Here is a 25617-nt window from a genome sequence, read left to right as displayed (position 1 = left end):
TACTGACTCATGAAGGACTGAAAAAATGTCTGGAAGGTGCTCTGTTTATAAGGTTAGGTATATCTTCTTTTATTAACCATCCATCTCACGGTCATTACTGCCATAGTCAGCTTCTAACAAAGGTAATTAGCACAGCAATCAATCTAAAAACTCCTGCACATCCTGCCATTCAGAGACAACGTTTTTTAAGAGCAAATGATGAAATTTTGCTACTGTGGAATTATTTCCAAGGCCTTGTTCTGGGATGACACAAGGCACACTAGAAAGCAGCTGACAGTAATGTTTGTCTTCAAGGCCATTCCCGCAGCAGTTTTCTCGGTTCTCTTGTCAAAAAGCATCAAACCAGACTAACCGCAGAGTCCATCAGGGTAGATGTAACTAATGAACTCTGTCATTCTCACCTCATGATTGGGATGGACAGACCGTGACTGTTGTCATTGTAAAATTCACAGCCTCTTTTGGGTCAGTGTAAGGGTCCTGCCTCCTCGGGAGGCCCTGCCGCTGCTGGTGCCATGTCCCCAGAAGACCCTGCTGCCCCCAGTGCTGTCCCCACAGAGCCACCGGCTCTCCCAGCACCCTGCAGCCAGGAAGGTTTGTCAATAAATCCAGGTTTTCTGCATGGCAGGACAGATCACTGAAGAAACAGCACTAAATTGGCAGGGTGGGCTGTTTTTTAATGACTCAAACTTTTGAAGTGTGAGAGGGGGCTGTGGCTAAGAACCTTAGAAAGGTGCCTCATGGGTAAAGAGAAAAGAATTGTCTGTCATGGCTCTCATTTATTCTTCTCAATTAGCACAGCAGCAAGGCTAATTTGGCTATAGAAGTTCATTCAAGTAGAGCAGCTCTTTGCTGCACATTGTCCTTCCTTTTTCCCAGAGCACCGTAATGCTTGCAGTATTTTCTTATTACCACAGGGTGGTGGTGAAGACCTTAGTAAAAACTATTTCTTGCTCAGCTCTGCTGAGAATACATTATTTGATAGGCAGACTACACGGTCATCTCTTTGCAGTGTGGGAACCCCCTCAGACACAGTGTTTTCAGTCTCTTGTACCAACAGAGGTGAATTAAGGCTCCTTCCTATGACACATTAACTCCTGTTACTATTGGTTTTATCTTTCACTGTTCATGATCAGCATTTATGGAGTTGATGATACACTCAGTTGCTTTACTTCCACTAGTCCTTAGACAGCAGCAGTTTCAGTAGTTTCAAGAAGAATTAAATATCAAGTTATGGATTCTTCAAATTTAGTTACCAATAATGCATAATTTAGTAGCACAATAGCTTTGACTGGTGCTTGAATGGCTAGATGGGGAGCCTGACAATTACACATGAAAACCTCTCTTTGTCATTCCAGTTATTTACTTTAATTCAACCTCATTACTTCTTTTCCATAATCACCTAATATTTGTAATGCCACAGTAACAGCACTGTTATTTTCTTTAGGATTTTTTTTCTCCCTAATTGCGTTGTAAATTGCTTGATACATAAACTAACTTTATTACATGTTTTTGAAGCACAATAATGGTATGAAACATGCCTTGCATCCCACAAATCAACAAACCTGTCAAAGGGTAACATCTGTGTAATGTGTTTGTATAATGGAACAGGCAAATCAAGGCCTTATTTATCCATTTTAACAATTTTCTTTCACATAACAGCAGTAAAAGCCAAAGTACAGAGCATTGCAGCTTAATATTGGAATAAATAGGAAGATTCCAGCTTAAACTTCTGTTTTAATTATTGAACAGCTCTCAAAATTAAATCACTGACCTTTGAGAATTTAGTGACCAAACAAGTGCTTGTCCTCAAGGCACGTATTTGAAGCGTGCATTCCTTTACATGAAGCTTTTATACCCAGGTTAAAGATGCCCAAGCACACTGCAAGTACGACGTGAATGAGGTAAGACCAAAGATCTCACGTATGTGATGATGGTGGTGGTGGAGCTGCTGCTGCTGCTATTGATGTTGTCAGCTTGTGGAGAGGAGTGCATGTACAGGGACCAAACTGTCTGTTCCTTGTGCAAGAAATACTCCCTTAAAAACTGGAAATAGGGTTTTCTGTCAGTGAATAAGGACTCTCAGGCTTTTTCACGGGGTGCATCATACCCTAACAGTGTCATACAGAGAACTTTTTCCCTTCGTGTTCTTCTGGAGTCCTTTCACTAAGGCAGCAAATGTTTACATAGCTCAAAAGTAGCAAATGTTTAATCTATTTTCAAGTTCTTTGGTGTCAACCAGCAGCAGCAGACAAAGCGGGATTTTGCTTGTGGGTGATCAAACATCTCTCTGTAGACCATTGGAAAAGGCACCGTAAATCACATTTCCAATAACTTGCAAAATTGGGAACTTTTCTAAAAACAGAATAAAAAGATTAAGGAACATGTCTCAAAATTAAGGTCTTCCTCTATAAATTAAGTTAAAAGAATATTTAGATTGAATACTGCTAGTAGGGTGTAATTATTCTTATTGAGAACATACTTATCTCTCTCTACATGGTATTTGTGTGCATTGTTTCATAAGACTGAGAAATGGTGGTGAAAAGATTAAACAGAAGACATAATTTTTTCAGTCAATGCTAGTTAATATTTCAAAAGGAATACTGACTTTAGTAATAAGTTCTCATTAATGAAAGGACCAATTCAAAAGACATTTATGTAAAATTTACTCATTCTATCACTTTTACCTGTATAAGTACTTAACCTATATAGCCCAAGCTTCTCTGCATTAGATATTTATGAATATTAATTCCAAATAAAATGGGCATTGTTTTTGTTGCTAGTTGATTTTTGTTCCTCAATCTAATATCTTTCCACTAATTGCACTTACACTCACTTAAAGCATTTATGTCCAGAATTAAGTATTAATGTATTTCAGTGGGCCTATATTAAAAGACATATAGGAGGGCCACTCTAATGAAAGGATAAATACAAGCTGGACTCTAAGTAGAATAGTTACATGAAGGGGGAGAACCAGACCAAAGACTTTTTTTTTTTCCAAAAAACTCTCTTACTTGATCCCTTACATCTTTGACCTTACCTCGCTCCTCTCCAGCTCTGACCCTCTGTGAGGTCACTCAATTTATTAACCCAGTAGATGACTAATTCCAATGGGAAAAACAAAAACACCAAAAAAAAAAAAAAAAAAAAAGAGGGAAAAAGTTTATTGCTTTGTGCTGAATTAGGAGGTTGAATTGCCCTAGTTCACCTCCTGTGGCACCAGAGCCAGCTCCTGGGTGATGAGAGATACAACTGTGCAGTCATGAGAAGATGCAGAAAGAAATGCAGATTGAGAAGTGGGCATTAAGATCTTTGTTTCTTCTTGGTTATGAACTGCTTGGCTGACCCACTTATTTTTCCCTTAAGAAGCTGTTAGATAGATAATGGGTTACTAATGGCCAACACTGATAAAAGGTTGGAGATCAGAGAGAAGGGTTTCCTTACAGGCTCCAAATGCATAAGGTGCTCTTTGGTAGGAAGTCTTTGAAATAGGAAAGAGGAAGCTGGAAAACGTAGACAGGCTTCTGCATGGCTCTGAAAGGCAGCAATTGCCATGAAATAGCTCCTGCTTGGGCACTGTTCTGGCTAGAGGATTTTACGAAGAGATTTCTGAACAAGGAGAATGCCTGTATGTTCCATAAGCAGAACTACAGCTCAAAGAAACGACTTTGTATGAATCCTTGAGTATGAATGCAGGATCACTGGTCCTACCTGAATCACCCTTTGAAGACTTGAAATTCTGACTGTTGATTTGGGCTTACGATAGAAACAACATTATTATTAGCACACTTCCTTAGTAGATTTGCCAGACATTGGGATTTCACAGTTTTGGTTGGAGTAAGACAGGTCACTGGAAGTTCTTTGGCATATAGCTGCTGCAAGTGTATATTCCTTGCTGTAATTGCTGGGGGACTGGGGGCAAGATGATCACTTTTGTCCAAGTGGCATTTTTATTATGATCTTGAAATCTAGGTTAAGTTCAGCCAAATCCATGAAATCTGGGCTTTGTCAATACACTCATGGTTCAAATAGACCAGCATGAAACTCTGGGATGCAATGAGCAGTTGTTTTCTTGTTTGCTGGCTAGATCATGAGGACATCAAGTGTAGCTCTAAACCTCCAGAGAGCTTTTGTGACTTTTAGCTGCTCACCATCTACCTGCATCAAAATTTCCATTTGCAGAGTCACTTCTTTCCACAAGTGATACTGCATAAGAAAACAGGAAACAGAACCTGATGCTCCATATCACAGGGAACTAAGGAATATTTTGAACTGTGTAAAGCTGAGTTAATGTTTCAAATGTATAAGGATGCTATGGCTGATATTTCCATTAAATTATTATTTAAAATAGCACTCAGTAGTCTCTAGGACTGTACTTAATGCTATATAGTGATGCATAAAAAAAAGAAAAGAAAACAATAGACGTGGTGAAAACCCATTTCCTCTTTTTCCTCTCTCCCTCACTCTGCATCCCCTTCTAAGGTAGATTTAGGCAGATGGACTTTTGCTTTCTTAAATCTTTCAGCCAAAATCATATAACCTATATAAAGAATGAAAAGCTGGATTATACTGCTGGCTATTGTAGTCAGCACAGCAGAAACACAAAACCAGGACATCTGTACCCAAGGGTATCCTGGCATCCCCGGCAATCCTGGACACAATGGCATACCTGGTCGTGACGGACGTGACGGTTCAAAAGGCGACAAGGGAGATACAGGTACTATACTCAGAATAAATAATTTCATGTATCAAATGCAATGCCACTAGTTCCTGAAGTTGTCTGTAGTCACTCTGCATTAATAGGATTATTCTGCCTAGCCTTCAGGAAACATTTCAGACATTTGTCGTTTATGTGTTTGAAGAAGAAAATAGAAAGAACGAACTAATAATGAAAGCAAGATAGCTAATACTATGGAGAGGTCAAGTCCATGGGATAAAAACAAAAGAAGAAAGACTATGCCTTCTATTTTGGGAACAGTTTCATGTCTATTTGAAAATTTTAAAGCCTGTAAACCTACTTCTAGATCTCTAAGGTAGCAGCTATATTTCTGTAAAGAGCTTCAATCTCAGTAAAAAAAAAAAAAAACATGTAATAAGGTGTAATAAGAAGTGTGTAGCAGGAAGAAGATTTCTCTTTCTTATCTGTATTTTACATTTATATGACTTGCTTCTGAGTGTGCCTAGTTGCTCTAACTCAAGAGCCACTAGAGGGAAATTCAAGAATGGAGACTAATGAAAAGCAGTATAGGATTCATATCTGCTCTAACAGTCTATAATAGAGATTTCTGTGTGATACTGAAGGCAGAGGTAATCTACTCAGCATCCAAAAGCTAGTAATTCATATAGTACATTAAACCTCAGGAAAACAATGGCCCTTGCCTCCATGCTGGAATATCAAGGCCAGGGTTGCACAAGGTGGTAAATCTGTGAGCATATGGACATGTAACACTTCATCTGAAGTGTCACGACCCCAGAATGCAAAGCACAGGACAAGCGCAAATTTGCTGCTTCCAATTTGTTCACAAAACTTTTTTGGGGGACACCTTTTCCCCAACAGGCTTTATGTTAGGTCAGCTATTGTGTAGCTTCATGCAGGTGACATTATGGTTTAATGCATTAACTGGTCACAAATACTGTTATTGTGGGCCTGGCTAACTCAGCTGCACAAATCAATTTGGATCAAACCCGTACTTAACAGATAAACCGTTCTACCAAGAGCTGATCTTAAGGATTGTGAATCACAGCTCTTTTCAGTGGAGTATATAATCTAGTACATAAACCAAAATGAGGTCAACAGTCTAAAAGGAATTAAGTTAAAATGTGCTAAAGTGTTTTACTGTCTTTCAAGCTAGTGGAAATGTCTGTCTTTAACAGACCAAGTCGCTAAGCTAATGAATCACCGGCTCCACCAGAAAAGTATACGCCTTCGCAGACAGTGTGTGCTGCAGAATCGGTGTTGAAGCTGTAGTTTGATGTGTGGTTCTTCGATGGCTCTGCTGGCATAGGCAGGATCCTCTATCAGATCCTTCTCCTACCACTTGACTCTTCTCTTACACACCACAACTGTTTGTGTGGCTATACAGAAAACTAGATCAGCTGAAAAATAACCAGCATTTATCATTTGGGCAATGAATTATTCACTGCTTATGGCCTGCCCTGGACCACTGAAAGACAAGTCTATCCACTAACGTATTGACCTCAAGAGTGTGAATGCCTTCCTCAGATCTACAGGCACTATTATTCCACTGTAATGTTTCATTACTATTGGCCAAACCCCTGCAGATGTCTCTTCTTGAGAGGGGAGTTTACCACTGATTCATCACTAGGCTTCCTGTCCCTGCAGAGATTCTTGCTGAATGTGGCTTTCTCACTCCTTTTCCTGTTGGTATCTTCCATGGATGGAGGCAACAACAGTAGAAGAGGTTTTTACATCGGTCATCCTGACCAGGGTATAGCTCCCATACATATCTCAATAACCCACTACTTCATGCCAAGGATTCCCTTTGTCTCAAAAAAGCACTGTCCTCAAGCAGAGTTTCCATCAATCTCTCTATAAGATAAAAGTACCAGCAGTTTCACTCAATAAAACTCAGGAATAAGACTACTCTAAACATTACTGTTTATCCAGGTTTGAAGAAGAAGGATTAGAGAAGGATTCATCCCAAGTTTTCTGGTAATTTGATTGTTTAACGAAAATCAGTTTTTCTCTCCTGTACTAGGTGAAGCAGGATATCCTGGCAGTCCAGGCAAAGATGGTGCAAATGGAGAGAAAGGCGAACAAGGTCAGAGAAGAAGTATTTCAATGTATTATTTGTCTGTCAACTGCTGCTCTTGTGTTTGTGAGTACTGGATGTACTATGCATACTAGCTGTAATGAAAGTACCATAAAGGTTAAAGAACCTTTTTTCCAGAAGCAGTAGCAGCTGCACACATATGCTGACAATGCAAGAGGAATTTGTCACCTCCAATTATCCTGTTACCTCTGATGACCTACAGCTTGTTCACTCAGACTGTTATCCTATCTTTCCCCTCTCTGATCCTTTTTTCAGCTGCTGAGGAAGATACCACATCTGCAGCTGCCTCGGGAAAGTGAGGCTCCTGTAGCTATGTGTGCAACTTCAAGGAAAGGGACTTTTAAAAGAAATTGTAGAAGACGCAAGTTATACACCTAAAAATACAATAGATTCTGTATACTTCACCTGTTTAGCCAGACTATGCACATGCAGCATGTCTCCTGTGTCAGATGGATGTACACATTCAGAGTGACTTGTGCATAAAAACAGGGACTCAGCCATTGTGCAAATGGAATCGCATCATTCTGCACAAATTCAGTAACTCTGAGATGCTGGATGTGTGCATCCCTAAGAGTAATTGTACTCTTAAATGTATATGTCCAAAAGCATAGAAGACTGCCAAAGACAGTGTTCAGGTTCTCCAAAATCCTGAAGTTGACCCTGAGAAATAACATACGGTATATGCATTACATGGGAATAATTACAAGCTGCTCTACAATCCTCAGACTTTTCTCCAGTCTAACAGAAATGACCCCAGTCCTGGCAGGAGCGTGAGACATGAGGCCACAAATGTTTAAAATTACCAAAGCTACTTTCTTTTCCTGTGTCCTTGTCCTCATGGACTCGTGATCCCAGAGGCTCACCATACAATCTCACCTGTTTTCAGTTCACTTCTGCTCTTAATTACTCTCAATTGTAAATTGAGAACAGTAAATTGTAAATGCAGCATTACTACTAATATCAGAAGCCAGAGGCTCTTATGCAGAAAATATCAGTTTTCCTGATTGATAAAGTATATCATAATTGTGATATCTTTTGTCTATCAACTGCTAACATAGAATCATAGAATTGTTTAGGTTGGAAAAGAACTTCAAGATCATTAATTCCAACTGTTAACCTAGCACTGCCAAGTCCACCACTAAACCATGTCCCTAAGCACCATGTCTACACACCTTTTAAATACCCCCAGGGGTGGTGACTCAACCACTTCCCTGGGCAGTCTGTTCCAGTGTTTGACAACTCTTCCAGTGAAGAAGTTTTTTCCTAATATTCAGTCTAAACCTCCCCTGGTGCAACTTGAGGCAATTTCCTCTTGTCCTATTGCTTGCTACTTGGGACAAAAGACCAACACCCACCTTGCCACAACCTCCTTTCAAGTAGTTGTAGAGAATGGTAAGGTGTCCCCCTCAGTCTCCTTTTCTCCAGACTACACAACCCCAGTTCTCTCAGCTGTTCCTCAAAAGACTTGTGCTCTAGACCCTTCACCAGCTTTGTTGCTCTTCTTTGGACACACTCCAGCATCTCAATGTCTTTCTTGTAGTGAGGGGCCCAAAACTGAACACAGTATTTGAGGTGCAGCCTCACCAGTGCCAAGCAGAGGAGGACAATCACTTCCCTAGTCCTGCCGGCCATGCTATTTCTGATACAAGACAGGATGCCATTGGCCTTCTTGGCTACCTGACCACACGGATGGCTCATATGCAGCTGGCTGTTGATCAACACCTCCTTTTCCACTGGGCAGCTTTCCAGCCACTCTTCCCCAAGACTGTAGTGTAGCATGGGGTTGTTGTAACTCAAGTGCATGACCCGGCACTAAGCCTTGTTGAACCTCATACGAGTGGCCTCAGCCCATTTATTCAGCCTGTTCAGATCCCTCTGGAGAGCCTTCCTACCCTCAGGCAGATCAACACTGCCACTGAGCTTAGTGTCATCTGCAAACTTACTCGAGGGTGCACTGGATCCTATTGTCCAGATCATTGATGAAGATATTAAACAGAAGTGACCCCAGTACTGTGCCCTGATGAACACCACTTGTGACCAGCCACCAACTGGATTTAACTCCATTCACCACCATTCTTTGGGCCTGGCCATCCAGCCACTTTTTTTACCCAGCAAAGAGTACACCTGTACAAGCGATGAGCTGCCACTTTCTCCAGGAGAATGCTGTAGGAAACAGTGTCAAAAGCTTTACAAAAGTCTAGGTAGACAAGATCCACAGCCTCTCCCTCATTCACTAAGCGAGTCACATTCTCACAGAAGGAGATCAGGTTAGTGAAGTAAGACCTGCCTTTCATAAACCCATGCTGACTGGGCCTGATCACCTGGTTGTCCTGTATGTGTTGCATGATGGCAGTCAGGATGATCTGCTCAAGATGATTTGCTCCTGTAGTTCCCCAGATCCTTCTTCCAGCCCTTCTTGTAGATGGGCATCACATTTGCTAACTTCTAGTCAACCGGGACCTCCCCGGTTAGCCAGGGCTGCTGATAAATGATTGAAAGGGTCTTGGTGAGCACTTCCATCAGCTCCCTCAATACCCTTGGGTGAATCCCATTTGGCCCCACAGACTTGTGTGTGTCTAAGTGGTGTAGCAGGTCACTAACCATTTCCCCTTGGATTATGGGGGCTTCATTCTGCTCCCTGTCCCTGTCTTCCAGCTCAGGGGGCTGGGTACCCGAAGCACAATTGTTCTTACCATTAAAGACTGAGGCAAAGAAGGCATTAAGTACCTCAGCCTTTTCCTCATCCATTGTCACTATGTTTCCCCCCACATCAAATAAAGGATGGAGATTCTCCTTACCCCTTCTCTTGTTGCTAATGTATTTATAGAAACACTTGTTATTATCTTTTAAAGAAGTAGCCAGATTAAATTCTAGTTGGGCTTTGGCCCATCTAAATTTCTCCCTCCATAACCTCACAACATCCTTGTAGTCCTCCTGAGTTTCCTGCCCCTTCTTCCAAAGGTCATAAACTCTTCATTTTTTCCTGAGTTTCAGCCAAACCTCTCCGTTCAGCCAGGCTGGTTTTCTTCCCCGCCAACCTGTCTTTCAGCACATGGGGACAGCCTACTCCTGCACCTTTAAAATTTTCTTCTTAAAGAATGTCCAGCCTTCCTGGACAGCTTTGCCCTTCAGGATGGCTTCCCAAGGGACTCTGTCACCAGGCTCCTAAACAGGCCAAAGTCTGCTTTCCAGAAGTCCAAGGTAGCAGTTTTGTTGACCCCCTTCTTACTTCTCCCAGAAACTGTATAATTTTGTGATTGCTATGCCCAAAACAGCCTCCAATCATCACATCACCCACAAGTCCTTCTCTGGTTGTGAACAACAGGTCCAGCAGGCCGCCCCTATAGCCCCCTGCCCTGCTACCAAAAAACCCCACCACTCACTCAAACCCAGGACAACACTCAACCCTACCATCACCATCATTAATCTCTAGACAATCAAAGCACTCCCTAACATACAGGGCTACCCCACTGCCTCTCCTTCCTTGCCTATCCCTTCTGAAGAGCTTATAGCATCCATTGCAGCACTTCAGTTGTGCAAGTCATCACACCGTGTTTCTGTGATGGCAACTATATCATAGTTTTCCTACAGCACAGTGGCTTCCAGATCCTTCTGTTTGTTGCCCATGCTGTGCGCATTGGTGTAGATGCACTTCAGTTGGACTATTGATGCCGCCACCTTTTGGGGGAGAGAAGGTGTAATTCCTTTGTGACCATTTTCAGGTGCTTCCATGGTTTCCAACACATCAATAACCTTTGCATCTTTGCTGCCACATGGATCTCCGTCCCCTACCTCCACTGAGATGGTAGACCAAAGGACCTCACTGTCTCTGAAACATTGGCGTGCTGCCCCCAGGTTTATCTCTAGCAAGCCTGGTTTTACCCCTTTCCCCCTTCAAACCTAGTTTAAAGCTCTTTCAATGAGCCCTGCTAACTCCTGTGCAAAGATCCTTAACATGCCCTTCACATCATGAGGCCTTCACCTTTAAACCCTCATGCAGCCATCAGAGGATTTTCAAAGGTTTTGAGCTTCAGTCCAAGAGTGTATGAAGGATAAATGGAGAACATGGTAGCAAATAACAAGAACAAAATGACTTTAGTTGCACTGCAGTAGCAATCTGGGTAACCCAAACAAAGTTCTATCATGTAGAACTTAAAGAAACACATAGCAAGCAAGTTCTGGGTGTTGTCTAAATAGAACCTCCCTCTGATTAAATAGTAAACCATCTTCCCCATTTTGTATACCAAAGCTGAAAACAAGTTTCTGGACAGATGCTGCTGTGCATGAGATGATGTGAGCTATCACTGCTGTCTGTAGACAAATAATACTCCCTCCTTTCTTTGATCTTATTCTTACTGCTCTCAGCCAGGGCACCTATTTTCTAACAGAATAACAGGTTCTTCAAATATTGTGCTTATCCTGCACTTAAATGTATGAGACATTGTATGTACAGTGAGCACATATGTGCTATGTTGACACACACCTACACATATATGTCTTAATGCTAAAACTCACACCACACTAATCCAGTGGAAGATCACAAGAAAGTATCTTTTTCTATTTGTTGTTGTTGTTGTTGTTTTTCATGTAGGAGCCAAAGGCACTGTGGAAGAGAAGGGGAACAAAGGAGATAAAGGAGAAAGAGGACGACCTGGGAAACTGGGTCCAAAAGGAATTATCGGGTCAGTGGGTTACAAAGGTCAGAAGGGAGAGCTGGGACTGCAAGGACAAAGGGGCTTAAAAGGAGACATTGGGCCCATAGGTCCAAAAGGGACAAAGGGTGAAATTGGCCACCCTGGAAGAGTTGGTTTCCCAGGGCCAATTGGCCCAGCTGGAAATCCAGGTCCTAAAGGTAATGCTGGAGATCTGGGGCCACAGGGTAACCCAGGAGTTCAGGGGGAAAGAGGCTTGAAAGGAGACAGAGGAGATAAGGGGAATGTAGGTGCCCCAGCAGTCCTGCCAAGGAGTGCTTTCAGTGTTGGCCTTACAACTGCCACCAAATTCCCCCCCCCGAATCGTCCGATCAAGTTTGACAAGGTGCTGTATAATAGTCTGAATGACTACAACTCAGTTACTGGCAAATTCACCTGCAAATATCCTGGTGTTTACTATTTCACCTACCACATCACTGTCTACTCAAGGAACGTCCGAGTAGCTCTAGTTAAAAACGGCATCAAGATGCTGCACACAGTGGACAGGTACCAGAGTGGTGAGGACCAGGCCTCGGGAGCTGCCATTCTCGAGCTACAGGGAGGAGACGAGGTGTGGCTGCAGGCTCACCAAGGAGAGACTTTCAACGGGCTGTTTGCAGACGCTGATGATGATACCACCTTCTCGGGGTTCCTCCTGTTCAGCACCTCTCACCTGCTGGAGCCGCTGCCGTCGCCTGCCGCATAACTCCACGTTACCTGTGAATGCTGGACGTCTGTGTCCTTCAGCCCTCCCTAATAAAGTTGTTATCTGCTGGCCAATTTCTACTGGATTCAACAGAAACCAGAAATCATCCAGGGAGGTACACTGAGGGCTGAAAGGGAGGTGTAGGACGGCAGGGTGGGTTGGGACCAGCTAGGCATCTCCCTAAATGTTGAGTACATTTTTTTTTTTGTTTCTAAACTGAAGTCATCACAGTGGGAAGGTGTAGGATCACACTACTTATATCTGTAGGAAACCAGGCTTCATTATGCACACAACTGCTCATTGCACAACTTACTGTGCTGAAGTTTTCAGGACCAGCTGCTAAAACAGAGCTCAAGGCCTCAGAGCCCTGCTCAGAAGAGTTTGAATTTAACACCTTCTTGTCCCAGTCACAAGGTATCAGGTGTTTATTTATTAAGCTGTCCTAATCTACTGTTGTCAGCTTTGCTTTTTAAAACTCAAAATAAAAGAAATTCCTCATGTGCATAAACTGTTTTTATGGCTGCAGTTGCAGGACCCTTGGTTTCAGCAACAGCTTCTGCATAAGGAGAGGACAGCTCTAAAGAATCTACACATTACTGGTTTGGTGACTTACTGTAGCTATACAGGGGTGCATACACCAGTTCTAGAGGACAAATGTTTTAAAATAAAGTGGGATGAAATAAACAATAAAATTTAAAGTTCTGGAATTATGACATGTAGGTCACTGCCATCTTGTATAAACATTACGCAGCAGTTACTTCCAAGCCAGTTTCTGTCTTTCTAGGTGGCATGCATAGATGGACTTGAAACTTGGTTAGTTTACATCCAACTATTTCAAAATAATTTTTTAACTTAAAATTAGCATAGTTTGATACCTCCACAGGGGCTGCTGGCTCTGTGGCACAAGTGAGTTTTGTTGCAGCTGGGTGGATTTCACAGCTTTTCAACATGGTAGATGAAGGTCTGAAAGAGAGCAAAATGGAGTGATAGGAGGAAGTGCCATGTGGGGTCTCTGATGTGGAACGGATTCTCAGTGCTGGTGCAAAGATACAGCATAACGCTGCTGTACTTCAGAATTAGCTGGTGCAAAACAAATTCTCTCAAATGCAAGATAACTTTTAATCAACACTGAAGCAGACATACTGGAGAAGTGATGGAGAGATATCTTCTGTGCCACAAAACTTTAATTTCTGGAATTTTTCTCAATTTTTTTTCTTTTTCCCCCCTTTTCCCCTAAAACTCAAAAATATAACAAAAGATGTTGGTAAGTCTCACTCCCTCCCCTTGAAAGAGAATAAAGCAGAGATGCTGATATGGGTCAGCATCGTGAAATTCAGTGCAAACGCCTTGTAGGCGCATGAGGCTTGGCTTTCCATCACCCCTAATGCTGGGGGGGGACACGACATCCCCACAGTTGCTGAACCCCGAGTACAGATCCCAGACCCAAAACGAACAGAGCGAGGTGGGTTTCTTCGGGAAAAAAAAACGGCTGCACTTCCCACATCTGCTGAATTACAGTGAAGGAGATACTGGGACTCCCCGTGACAGGTGAAAGGGTTATGTGAATTTTTCAGCAAAAGATCTTTTTCTTGTAAACCACAGGCCATCAGTTTGTGTCATAGAAGCATCTAGACCAAAAAAAAAAAAAAAAAAAAAAGAAAACAAAACACCACTTTAAAGTGGACTTAGTTTTAACTGGAAAACATATAGGGGAGGTTTCAGTCGGCAGGGCCCCTCCTCCCACCGCCGGGCCCTTCCCTTCCTCCCCGCAGCGCCGGGCCGGGCCGGGCCGGGCCACGGCCGCCCGCAGCCGGAACGGCCGGGGAGGGAGCGAGGGCGGCGGGCGGGCTGAGGGCGGGCGGCGGCCGGGGAGCTCCGCCTCCCTCCACCGCGGCCGGGCCTGGTGCTGGGGCCTGGTGCTGGGGCCTGGTGCTGGGGCCTGGTGCTGGGGCCTGGTGCTGGGGCCTGGTGCTGGGGCCTGGTGCTGGGGCCTGGTGCTGGGGCCTGCTCCGCCATGCTGTCCGGCTGCCGGCGGGCGCTGCCGGCGGCGCTGGGCCGGGCGCTGCGGGGCCGGGCGCTGCGGGGCCGGGCGGCGGGGCCGGGCCGCCGGGCCGTCAGCACCAGCTGGAGCCCGGTGGGCGCCGCCTTCGATGCGAAGCAGCAGCAGCAGCAGCTGCGCGGCAGCGCGGCGGGCAGGGAGACGGTGAGCGGCGGGCGGGGACGGGCCTGCGGCGGGCTGGAGGCGGTCCTGGCTGCCGGCAGCCCGGCGCTCGGCTGTTCTTCAGTGCAAATTTTTTTTTTTTTTTTTTTTTTTTTTTTTTTTTTTTTTTTTTTAAAGCTTCCGAATCGCGGTGCCGGGGGGACATCTTTGTAAGGGTTTGTTTTGGCGGTGACATCTTTGTAAGGGTTTGTTTTGGCGGTGACATCTTTGTAAGGGTTTGTTTTGGTTCTCATGAGCCAAAGCATTCTGTCTTCTGGACACGCGAGAGTTTGAAAATCAAAGCCTTGTTTATTTAAACATTTGCTTAGAGCCTCAATAGAGACCATAAGTATATATATATATATATATATGCATTATCCCTTCCACTGCTAACTCTTACCTGGCTGTGGCTTTTTTAATCCATCAGTGTCATGCCAGTGCACTCCTGCAGTGCCTCAAAATCAGATAGACTGATGATATCCTTTTGTGTGGATATCATTCTTAACATTCAATTGCTTGTGGCAAAAAAAAAAAAACAAACAAAAACCCACAACATTTTTTTGCTGGGTTTGTGACAGTCAGGCTTTTTGATTTATTTATTTTCAGGATGAGTCAGGTATGTTTGCTAATGAGAGTCCTGGGAATCTAAACAAGTTCCTAGACAGCATAAGATATGTACCTTCAGTGGCACAGTGCATGCAGAATGCTTACTCCTGTAAAATCCAGGTGTTAGTCTGCTGACTCAGCTGTTCCTGCCATGGTGCTCAGGCTGGTGAAGCTGTTCAACTCTGAGACTAAGGGATTCAGTGAGGACAAACCTGACCTCTGTTTATAAACCAGCACTTGTTTGGGAAACTTATTCTGGCTCTTCTACCTCTGCAGATACCCTGGTGTAAGTCTTGCTCCAGGAAATATTTCAGTTAAATATTTTGCATTTTCCTGGCCTAGGGAATGAGTTCTGGATTCAGTTGGCCCACGGAGAGGATGTAGAGTTCTTTGGGAATTAGAGATGTGTATTTCAGGCTTCCAAAGAGGCTGCGACAGGAAGGGTGTAAATGCTGAGGCCAAGCAAATAGAATAATGCTTCAGCTGTGCAGCCACACTGTTAAAGAATACAGAGACCTGCACACCAGGCTTCATTTTTTTTGCAATTTTTAGATTTGTATGTTGAACTTGGCAGTCATATGGAAGACAAGCTCCATGGCAAATTGATCTCTAAGAGAAGATATCTCTTGTCCACAAAGGACTACATGCGCAGGAGGAGCTCAGTTGGGAGAGTGAATGGTGATGTAGGGCAGCAGGAAGGCCAGGAGCTGTCTGGGATGTTGCAGGATGCTGCATCAGCTGGCTGAGGATCTGAGTGAGTCTCTTAGACAGCATACATTATGGAAAGGTGGTATGGTACACGTATATTTGTGTTTGTGTGCACGTGTTTATATACATGTGTAAATATATAAAAATATTTTTTTCAGTGTTCATTTCAGTCCAGTTCCTGTTTCCAAATAATAAATCAAAACATGTGAAGTGTGAGGAGACAGTTTCTGTTTTAGGGTGGCCAGCTTATAGTAAGAACATTAGGAGAGTTAAAAAAAAAAAAGAGGGGGGAGAGTACAGTTTTGGCAACAGTGGCAGGAAGAAAACAGGAAAAAGTGACTCAGAATGTCCCATATAGTTACTTTAGGGGATGCTTTTGCTTCAGAATGTATACTTTTACAGACAAGTTGTCAGTTTTCAGCTTTTAATTTTATTTGGGTAAATACTTGGAAGCTACATGCAAACCTGCAACTGACTGCTGTAGCACAAAAGAGTTTTCAGAAGGTGTATTGTAAAGTGACTTGCCTGCAGATTTTCAAATCCAGGTTGTAGTTTTTAGATGCTGAGGTTAAATTTGGGAAGGGATGGATGTTGTGTAAAATTGTGTACCTTGTACTGTTAGATGCTGTAGTTAGGAGGTAAGGAGATGCTCATGTTGCATTTAGGCAGTTGCAGAGGGAGTGTATTGCTTGCAGAGATGCTGTTTTATCTTAAATGAAGTGTTTTTACTGTTGTAGGTCTGTATTGTGGAACTGCTCTAGCGAGTAGTGATAGCAATTTTGTTTGATTTGCAGTAGGACCTCTAATTCTCTTCCACAAATGCAGAACAGAACTGCTGTCTGTGACTATCCTGCCCGAATCAGTGTGTTTACCTTGTCCTGTTAGACAGGACCAGGCTTGATACGAACTTCAAGAATAAAACTGTTCATATCATGAAATTTTTTGAGCTGTTACTGATCATTTCTTTGAGATCTGGTTCTGGTATTTGGGGCTCATTTAATGAGCCCGAGACAACTGTCCTGTTGCCTGCAATCCATTTGTATCTGCTCCTGGCCACCTTATTCATTGTTCTGGCACTCCTACTTAGTCCTGATATTCCTTGATAAGTCTCTTTTGCTTCAGGGGGATGATTTTCCCTCATTTCAGAATGTAAATGGACTTCCTATGATTTGTCTGGTGCCCGTGCTTTGGAAGTGAGATAAAAAACGCTTTGAGAAGAAGATGGGATAGGAGGTTATGGGGTGGAAGAAGAGAGTTTGTGAAGATTTGATGCCGAACTCTTAGGGCTTGCTGAGAACAATTATGGCTAAAAGAACCTCAGTGAAGTTTTGTTCTGGGAAATTAAGATGTTTTTGTGTGATACCACTGTCTTTAACTGATTTTGTGACTGTTCTCTTTACAAAGACACTCATGTAGGAATGTTTTAGTGAAGTGTAACAATATACTGTCTAGGATAATTTTGGTAAAATTTTGTGCTGATAATTCCATCCTGAAACAAAGGGGCAGATGTGATGTGTTCTCACTGTGTTGTGCACTGCAGGGTCTGTTTGGTGTTCCAGAACTGAGCTGTCCAGAAGGGTTTCAAGAAGCGCAGGACAAAGCTTTGCAAGAATCAGAACGGTTAGTCCAGAAGGCATGTTCAACACCACCTGGGCCAGAGACTGTAATGATCTTTGATCAGCTTTCAGATGGCTTGTGCAGAGTAGCAGACTTGGTAAGTGATTTTTTTTTTTTATTATTATTATTATTACTTGAAGCCACTTCTTTTAAATTGACTGATTTAATAAGCTTACACAACATTGCTCCTTTTTATGATTTTCTGCACTGCAGTAAATAGCAGATCCACACTGAAATTTTGTATTAAGACAGAAAATTAAATTGATTGAAAATTAATTACAAAAGCTTTTATCAAATGATAGCTAACTACAAATCCTGTCAAACTGTGCAGTTAATTCTAAGACAGGTGTAAAAATAGTATAAAGGACACAAGAAAAGTAACAGTGAAATCAGAATTGTATTTCTGCTGTAATATTAATACATAAGCTTTCCAGTGTCACTTACATTATAGAAAACAGGGGATTGCTCTCAAAGCTGGGCTTGCAGTACAGATGTTTTTAAATAATGAAAATTTATAGGTGGAGGTCCATAAAGAATTTACAGATTAAAGGCATCAGATAAAAGTAAACAGTATTGCTGTTTATTAACGCAAGAAAAAATGCAGCGGTTTCCTAGATTTCAGTTTCTGTGGTCCAAAGAATTAGAGTACTTAGTCTGATATTCTGTATCACAAAATGTTAAATTTAATGGAGAACTTCATATTGTGCTCTGGAAACTGTTTGCCCGAAGTACATATTATATCAAAGCATCATTCTTCGTTTGAAGGAAGCAGACCCAACTTTCATACTGAAATCAGTTCTTAGTAAATAGGTTACTGAATTTTTTTACTTTGGTTTTCACATTCAGATTTCTCTGTGTGTTTTCAGTTCTCAAATCTGGTTTCTAACTCTTTTCTAGAATTAAGACATGTTTTGTGCACTTTTTCCTTCTGAAAATACTTAACATGCTCTGTTGAGTCACTAATTCTCCTTTTGTCTCTTATTTTATATAGACTATGCCTAATTCCTCTTAATCAATCAATATCTAACTAAATCACTAATATCATAATTCAGTGGTCATAGTTTTGTATCAGTTTGCTGAGTTAAAATTACCTCCTGTGTACTACTTCCAGCTTTATAAGTTCAGAGATGCGGAGTTTGCAGAGCTCTGTCTAGAAGCAATTTGGTGATTGTTATCTGTTGGCAGTAATTTTGAGATCTGCTATTCAGCACCTATTCTGTCAATAATATACAGGATTTTAAACAGATTCTCAGATACAGAAATCCTAAGTCTGTAACGTTTGTAAGGTTGCCTTTTCAATCAAATGGCAATCCTGCTGTTGAACAAAATCAAGCTTGTTTATGTACTTTCTGTAAAATTATGCTGAATGTCTTCAATGTATTCCTAATCTTTAATTAAGTATATTCCTAATCTTTAATTAAGTATATTCCTAATCTTTTATTCTTTATCATTTCAATGCCAGAACATCCCTGAATTCCTGTTGGCAGTCATGGAAGCACCTAGGTCTCCAGCACCCTTTTAGCATCCTTCTAGCCTTCTGAACTCCTTTAATTATTTGGATACCTAGTAAGAATCAGTAAATCAAATAAAAACCCTGTTCTGGATCCAGAATAACTTTAAGGTTTTCTCTTTAAACATATTTTTGGAGAGATACATTCACTGTCTGATACAATAGTTTCTGCAAATAGATTATACAGAACTTTAGAAATAAATTTAATTGAAATGGAACTACTTGAGTGCAACTTTGTTTATAATTAAAAATTTTTTTATTTGCCTTTTTGTCTCACTGTTTTCTTCTTCTACTATGTCAGGCTGATTTTGTGAAAATTGCCCATCCTGACTTTGCATTCAGGGAGGCTGCTGAAGAAGCTTGCAGGAACATTGGAACTGTGGTAGAGAAGTATGTGTGCTTTTTTTGGTTGGTTGGTTGTTTTTTTTTTGGTTGGTTGTTTTTTTTTTTTTTTTTTTTTTTTTATTATTTCCATTTACATCTTTAAAAATGACTGTCATATCATCTATGAAAACTGCAATCAACAAAGAAGTATTGAGGAAGGATTTGCACATGGAAACAAAGTATCGGTCTTGCTGTTACAAATATTTAAGGATTTAGCTTTGTTACAGTGTCTCATGAAAGGTTATTCTATTTTAGTTTCAATTTATGTTCTGAACAGTTTTTAGGTTAGCAACTGACTCTGTGTCACTGAAACCAGTGAAAGTTTCAAATCTACATTTTTCTAGGACTTGTGACAGTTAGCTAGCTGTTGTAGAGCGCATGTACAAAATGCTTATTTGTTTTTAAGATTTAAGCTGCTATATTTCACAACACCTTTTCTTCTGGTTTGTCTACCCCTTGAATTTCAACCAGTGAGTGGGATATGTGAAAGAGGAAATGATAGTCTCCCATTAAAAGGAATGTTTGAGGATGTGTCTGTCTAGGGCTGTGGTATGTGCTTGGTCTACCTTGGCATGCTTGTGATTTATTTAAAAACCTATTTTATAGAATATGTTCTTAAAGACTTCTATTTCTGAAGTGTGGCTCTTTTTTTTGTCCTTTTCTTTCTTTTTAAAAAATATCTTAAAACCTAAAATCCGGAAAGTTACCTCTGTGGACCTTGACTACAGTGAATTGCTTTGCTTCTCGTCTGCTTGTGCTGGCAAGAAGGTGGAAAGGGGTGATCTTTAACCTCCAGATGCACTGTTCTTTCAGTGTCTTCCCTTCCCATGGAAATCAGTAGTCTTCTTAAGTGAAAGCTTTTCCAAGCAGTACTGTGAAGGTTCCCCAGAGTCTGCTGCTTCCCTCAGGATTCCAAATGTGTGGGGGCAGTGACGTGTTGACCTGGTGTTCCACAGTAAGTTGCAGAGGCAGTGAAGCCTTTTGTACCCAGAGGAGGACAGCAGTGCATCAGTTTGTTTAGTAAGCCTTGTGACTAACGTGTCTGGCTGAAAAGAGAATTCTAAGATTAAATTCAGCAGAAACTTTTGTTTTGGTCTTGCCAGCATGTTTGGAAAACCTTTCACTTGAAACTGGATTTTTCAGGACTTAGGTTGTTATGTATGGTGTGCTCATTCTGACTTTTAATATCTAAATACCACTTCAGATTTAAAATTTGTAGAAAGAAGAAAGTAGTCACAAATTAATCGGAGAGGTTCATACACTATTGTAAATGCTCAAAACTAGCTATTGTTGAATGTTTTCATGGGCAAATGGTATCCCTCAGGAACTACTAACAATACATACCTGGTTTTAGCCACTTTTTGACAGAGTGCTGGGCTTCTTATTTAGCACCTTCTGTACAGAGCCTTTTCTGAAGTACAGGCATGATGCAATGTCATCTTCTGTCTCTGAATTGGGTATTGGTAATTATTAAGTTCATTTCACAAATGGGGCTGCAGAGGCTTCCTGCACCTCAGCTGATTTAAGAAGTTAGTGTTCAAGACCGTGAGATGGGAGGCTGCTGCCCACCACAACTATGCTCATGTATATGCATGTTTCATTCCCTGCTCTGATTCCCACCCAATAATCCAGGTCGACATACATCCTTGTAATTAACATGCCAGCAAATCCAATGGACATAGTATTGACTGGCACAGGGACAGGGATGAGCATCTGGAAATGTCCTGGGGACAGTAAGCTCTTTACTTCAGTGGCAGCCAGAAGCACATTTATCTGATGGTAAACTTGAGCACAGGTTTTCCTTTAATGGAGTGCTTTCAAAATAAGGATTAGAAAACAGAAGTCCCACCTGTATGCTATTGCCATGATTATCTTTGTGCATAAAAAATAAGCTGTCGGTCTTAGATTTGCTTGTATTTGCCACAAAATGCCGTCCAGTATTTTCCTATTGGATGCACAAGACCTGTTTCTATGCCAGTTTATCCACACATCTTTTTTATACAAATTTTGTTGTTTTTAAGTGTGGTTGTGAACCAGAAAGCATTTTCAAAATACAATCCTTGGGTTTTAATGTTTCAGTAAATACTAAGCTTTGCCTTTGAGTAATACCAAGAGTCTGAAATACTAGTGTTTGTTGCTAATGCGTGATTCTTTTACTCTCTATCTTTACAGATTAAATACAGATGTTGAACTGTGTCAGAGTTTGAGACGTCTGCTAGCTGATGAAATTGTTATGAGTTCCCTAGATCCGGAAACCAGGTACTTAACAATGCTTATAGATTTAGATTTTTAGATAGTATATATCGTTCCTTATTGTGCTTATATTTTGTATTTTGTTAAATTAATTAATACAACTGGAAAACATACCACATTGGTTACTAATTTATTAGTCACTACTGAGTTACCTGCACAGGAGTTATGGAGTTTGTAGTTGTGTAGTCTTGGGGGATGTCTTTGTGGCTGTAGAGCACAAGATGTATTTAGGCTGAATAACTGAGATCTGCAAAAACTAAAAAATGAGAATTTAAGATTTTCTTCAATAACACAATTTTGATTAAAACGAGATACTGTACTCTGGTGTATATATCAGTGTTTTTAGCAATAAAAGTAGGGAACAGACTATATAATGATTTTAGTTTGTAGAAATTGATATATTTCAAAATAATATTATCAGTATATTTATATAAAGCTTACTTTATGATTGCTGTAAAATGTTTTATTAGCTGCTTATTCAGTTATAGTTTTGAATTATTTGTTAGCTGACATGGTTAGACGAGCTTAATGTTTGAGTAAGTTACTTCCTTCTTCCTCCTTTCCCCACTATTAAGGATGTTATATTTGAAGAGGTCTTTTTCTGGCCCGTGAGAATAAATGAAGTGTCAAAATGGTAATCTGCACAAATTGCTTAAACATATAGAATAATGTAATAGAAGATTATTTTTAATGCAGATGACTAAAATAACTACAGAGGAAAAATCATGATTCACTGAATAAACTGTTAAGGACATAAACCATAAAAAGTCTGTGTCCATAATAAGAATACTCGTATAACTGTGGTGTTATTCTCTGTAAAACATGAAACCTAAGTAACTATTAAGGGCAAAATCTGTTAAGAAATTATGCTTACTATAAAATGAGGCTGTTTTAACGGGGATTTACTGTATTTTTAGGAGAGTGGCAGAACTTTTTATGTTTGATTTTGAGATCAGTGGCATTCATTTGGATGAAGAAAAGGTAATTTTTGGCTACAATATATGAACAGAAATTTGCCTAACTACCAAAGATGAGATAATGAAAAGTGGGACATGAATCGTGATTCTGGGCCAGTTTGTCCTCCAAGATTCCCATTGTCCTCTGTGAAATTTTGTCTTCTCAGAAGTGATTGTCTATTTTAAATCACTTCTAAAGTGAATTTTTTATGTTGTTGTAGATGTTAGTTGGCTGTTCTACCCAGTTTGGCCCTCATCATTCCTCTGTCCATTCTGAAGAGTTACAAGCAAGACCTGGGATCCTGCTTTATTTGATTAGTGTCTGCATCAGATATTTAAAATAGCTGCTTAACTGCCTGGACAACCTATTTACAGAGGGGGAAAAGCAGCACCCCATGCACTGTGATGACAGGCTAATCAAGTAGAGTGTTTTAGAGGGAATCCGGTGTGTGTCCAGGCTCTCTTTTGGTGCTCACATAACCAGAAGTTGTAAATCTTCTTCAAAATTGAATCTCTGGTCGGATTACCTCCGTTGGAGCTTTTACCTCCTTTTGCATGTAGTTAGTGATGGATTTGCCAAAACCATCAGCTTTCACCATGCTTTGTGGTATGGATGCTCTGTTGGGTGTCTGTTCATAGCTCATGTCCCTGTATAAAGCTAATACCTTGTTTATTGGAGTCATCGCCTCCAAAAAGATCTGTACAAAGGCTCTTTTATGTGGTAAAGTTACTCTGAAAATCGTGGTTGTGATGGTGTTTTGTGACCTGGAAAATGCTTCTAGAATATATTTTTACAATTACTTTGTACAAAGGACAACTCTGAAACTTGCACTCAGGATTTTATGTCTGATTTGACTATTGGTTCTATGGTGCTTCATCCCCTTTCAGTTACAATTTCACTTGTCCCTTACTTTTGCACATTTTCTTCTTCCTTCACTGCCTATTCCACTTTTCTTCTATTGCTTGCTGCTCAGTGTTTCTTTTCAATTCTCCTTTCAGACTTTAGAAATCCTTCACTGTTGGAAGTTGAAATTTACTTCTGCTCTAAAGAATTTCTGCTTTTTAAAATAAAACTCAAAATAGGTATTTTAAAGAGTAAGGGTGGAATAGGAGGACGGAGATTGGCAGGTTTTGTCATTCTTTGGACTTTACAAGTATGTTGTATCTGCATCCTCATCCTTTTTTTTTGAGCTGTGAACCCACAGACAACAGAGAGCATACTCTACTAATATGAGTAAGTTCACTGAAGCAAATCTTACAGTAAGGTTAAATTTGTGAAATACTGTAGTGATGGTGATAAAGCCCTAAATCACAAACTCCTCAGGGAAAGGTTGAAATACTGTAAATGCTTTATGTTCTTCAGAAAATAATACAATACCAACAGTAACAAGAGAACTGTAATTCTGTATCTGTTTCAGGATGCTAGTAGGATTTATCTGTCTGGATGATGCTTTTTTTCTCTTCTGTGTTTTACATGACAATCGTATTAAGCATAGTTTTATAAGTGCTTTCAAAGCAGCTAGCAAAGCTTATGTAAATTCTACTTAAACTTCACTGTACATTTTCTTACTGTAGAAACATAGACATTTTCTTTAAAATTTCAATCCTGTATGAAATTATAGATCTGTATGAACATCTGATCTTGTTGACTTCAGCACTACATTAAGATTTTGTTGATGCTGTGGGTTGAATCTTAAATGTTGTATTTTCTGCTTCATTTCTGGAAAAGTCCTTTAAGGATTTAGAAACTTTGAGTTCTGCTTATACTATGTCTGAAAATATTATGTATTTTGTACTTTATTTTTCTTACAGCGTAAAAAGGCAGTCAACCTCAATGTCAGAATATTGGATTTATGCAATGAATTTCTGACAGGAACTCACCTTCCCAACAAGATTGACAAACATGTTTTGCCAGAGCATATTCGGTATAATTTTACAGCTGAAGGCAATTACTTACAAGTTGCTGGTCTGCATGCTGATTGTCCTGATGATCTGGTGCGTATTCTCCTGAGTTTGCTTTGGCATACTCTGTAACAAAAACGTGTGTCAGTTATTTTACTCGTTACTGAGGCAAATGCATATGGTTTATGATTACGATGCTATGACTGACAAGGAAGCACTGTATTAGAACATAATAATCAATGGCAGCCTTGGCTGTAACAGCAATGAAATAATGGAAGTGAAGATCTTGAATGGATTGAGGAAGAAGAGGGGTGAAATACAGACCCTGGATATCAGGCAAGCAGACTTCAGCTTATTCAGTGAACTGGAAGGTGGGGTCCCATAGGATGCAGCTCTGAAGGGTAAAGGAGCTCAAGAAAGCTGACAGTTTTTTAAAGGAAGCATCCTCCAAGCACATGAGGATACTAAGATACTCAGTATCAGTACATCCTGATCCTTAGAAAGCCAAGCAGATGTATTGGGAACCAGGCTTGGCGAGCAGGGAATTCGTGACAAAGCTTCGTGTCCAAAAGATAGCAGACTTGAGGTAGAAGCAGGTACAGGATACAAGGGAGGAATTTAGAAATATTGTCTGTACTTGTAAGGATGATGTCAGGAAGGCCAAAGCTCAACTGCAGTTGAGACTTGCAAGGGATATCAAAGCAACAAGAAGAGCAACTGCTGCTGCGTTAATACTAAAAGGCTGGACAAGGAAAAGGCAGGCTCAGTGCTGAGTGAGGTGGGTGACTTAGCGGCAGCAGACACAGGTAAGGTTGAGGTGCTGATTGCTTTCTTTGCCTCAGTGTTCACGATTGATGTCTCCCGGCCCACTGTGCTAAGTGAAGGGGTTCTAAGAGAAGAAGAACCAGCAGTAGATGAGGATCCAGTTTGGGATTATTTGAGAGAACTCAACCTGTACAAGTCCTTGTGACCAGACAGGCTGCATCCAAGTGTCCAGGGAGACCTGGCTATTGTCCTTGAAAGTCTTGCTGTCTTTGGTAGTCTGTGAAGATCAGGGAAGAACTCTAATGACCGGTGGAAATAATATGTTCCACACATCTTCAGAAAGGCCAAACCCCCCCAGATTGGAAAACTATGAGCAACTTAGCTTCACTTTGATCCCTAGGAAGGTTATGGAGCAATCCAAGTTAGAAGTTTACCGTCTGGATTAGTGGACAACCAAATAAATAAAAAACTTCAGTAAAAAACTACTCATTAGAGGTTGAAGTATTGTACTTTACTGGAAGGATGGTA

General features: G+C 40.9%; 2 protein-coding genes across 2 annotated transcripts in view; both read left to right on the top strand.

The window, feature by feature from the left end:
* On the top strand, positions 1-12266 carry LOC104362825 (complement C1q and tumor necrosis factor-related protein 9A). The gene is made up of 5 exons (XM_042792669.1): positions 1-52; positions 1860-1901; positions 4523-4714; positions 6717-6779; positions 11383-12266. Exons 3-5 carry the CDS (start codon positions 4549-4551, stop codon positions 12186-12188), a joined length of 1035 nt encoding a protein of 344 aa, XP_042648603.1. The 5' UTR covers positions 1-52; positions 1860-1901; positions 4523-4548; the 3' UTR covers positions 12189-12266.
* A 1900-nt stretch (positions 12267-14166) lies between these two features.
* The window catches only part of LOC104366465 (mitochondrial intermediate peptidase), a 79719-nt gene continuing 68268 nt past the window's right edge, over positions 14167-25617 (top strand). The window contains exons 1-6 of the mRNA XM_042792969.1: positions 14167-14391; positions 17243-17416; positions 19131-19219; positions 21386-21472; positions 22384-22447; positions 24235-24417. Of these exons, the coding sequence (XP_042648903.1) occupies positions 14203-14391; positions 17243-17416; positions 19131-19219; positions 21386-21472; positions 22384-22447; positions 24235-24417 (786 nt within the window). The 5' untranslated portion in view covers positions 14167-14202. The remainder of the gene's footprint in view (positions 14392-17242; positions 17417-19130; positions 19220-21385; positions 21473-22383; positions 22448-24234; positions 24418-25617) is intronic.

The sequence above is a fragment of the Tyto alba genome, unplaced genomic scaffold, assembly GCF_018691265.1.
Source record: "Tyto alba isolate M040663 unplaced genomic scaffold, T.alba_DEE_v4.0 Super-Scaffold_2, whole genome shotgun sequence".
Taxonomy (NCBI): domain Eukaryota; kingdom Metazoa; phylum Chordata; class Aves; order Strigiformes; family Tytonidae; genus Tyto; species Tyto alba.
The sequence above is the reverse complement of the archived record's forward strand: the minus strand, read 5'-3'. Positions and strand labels throughout refer to the sequence as shown.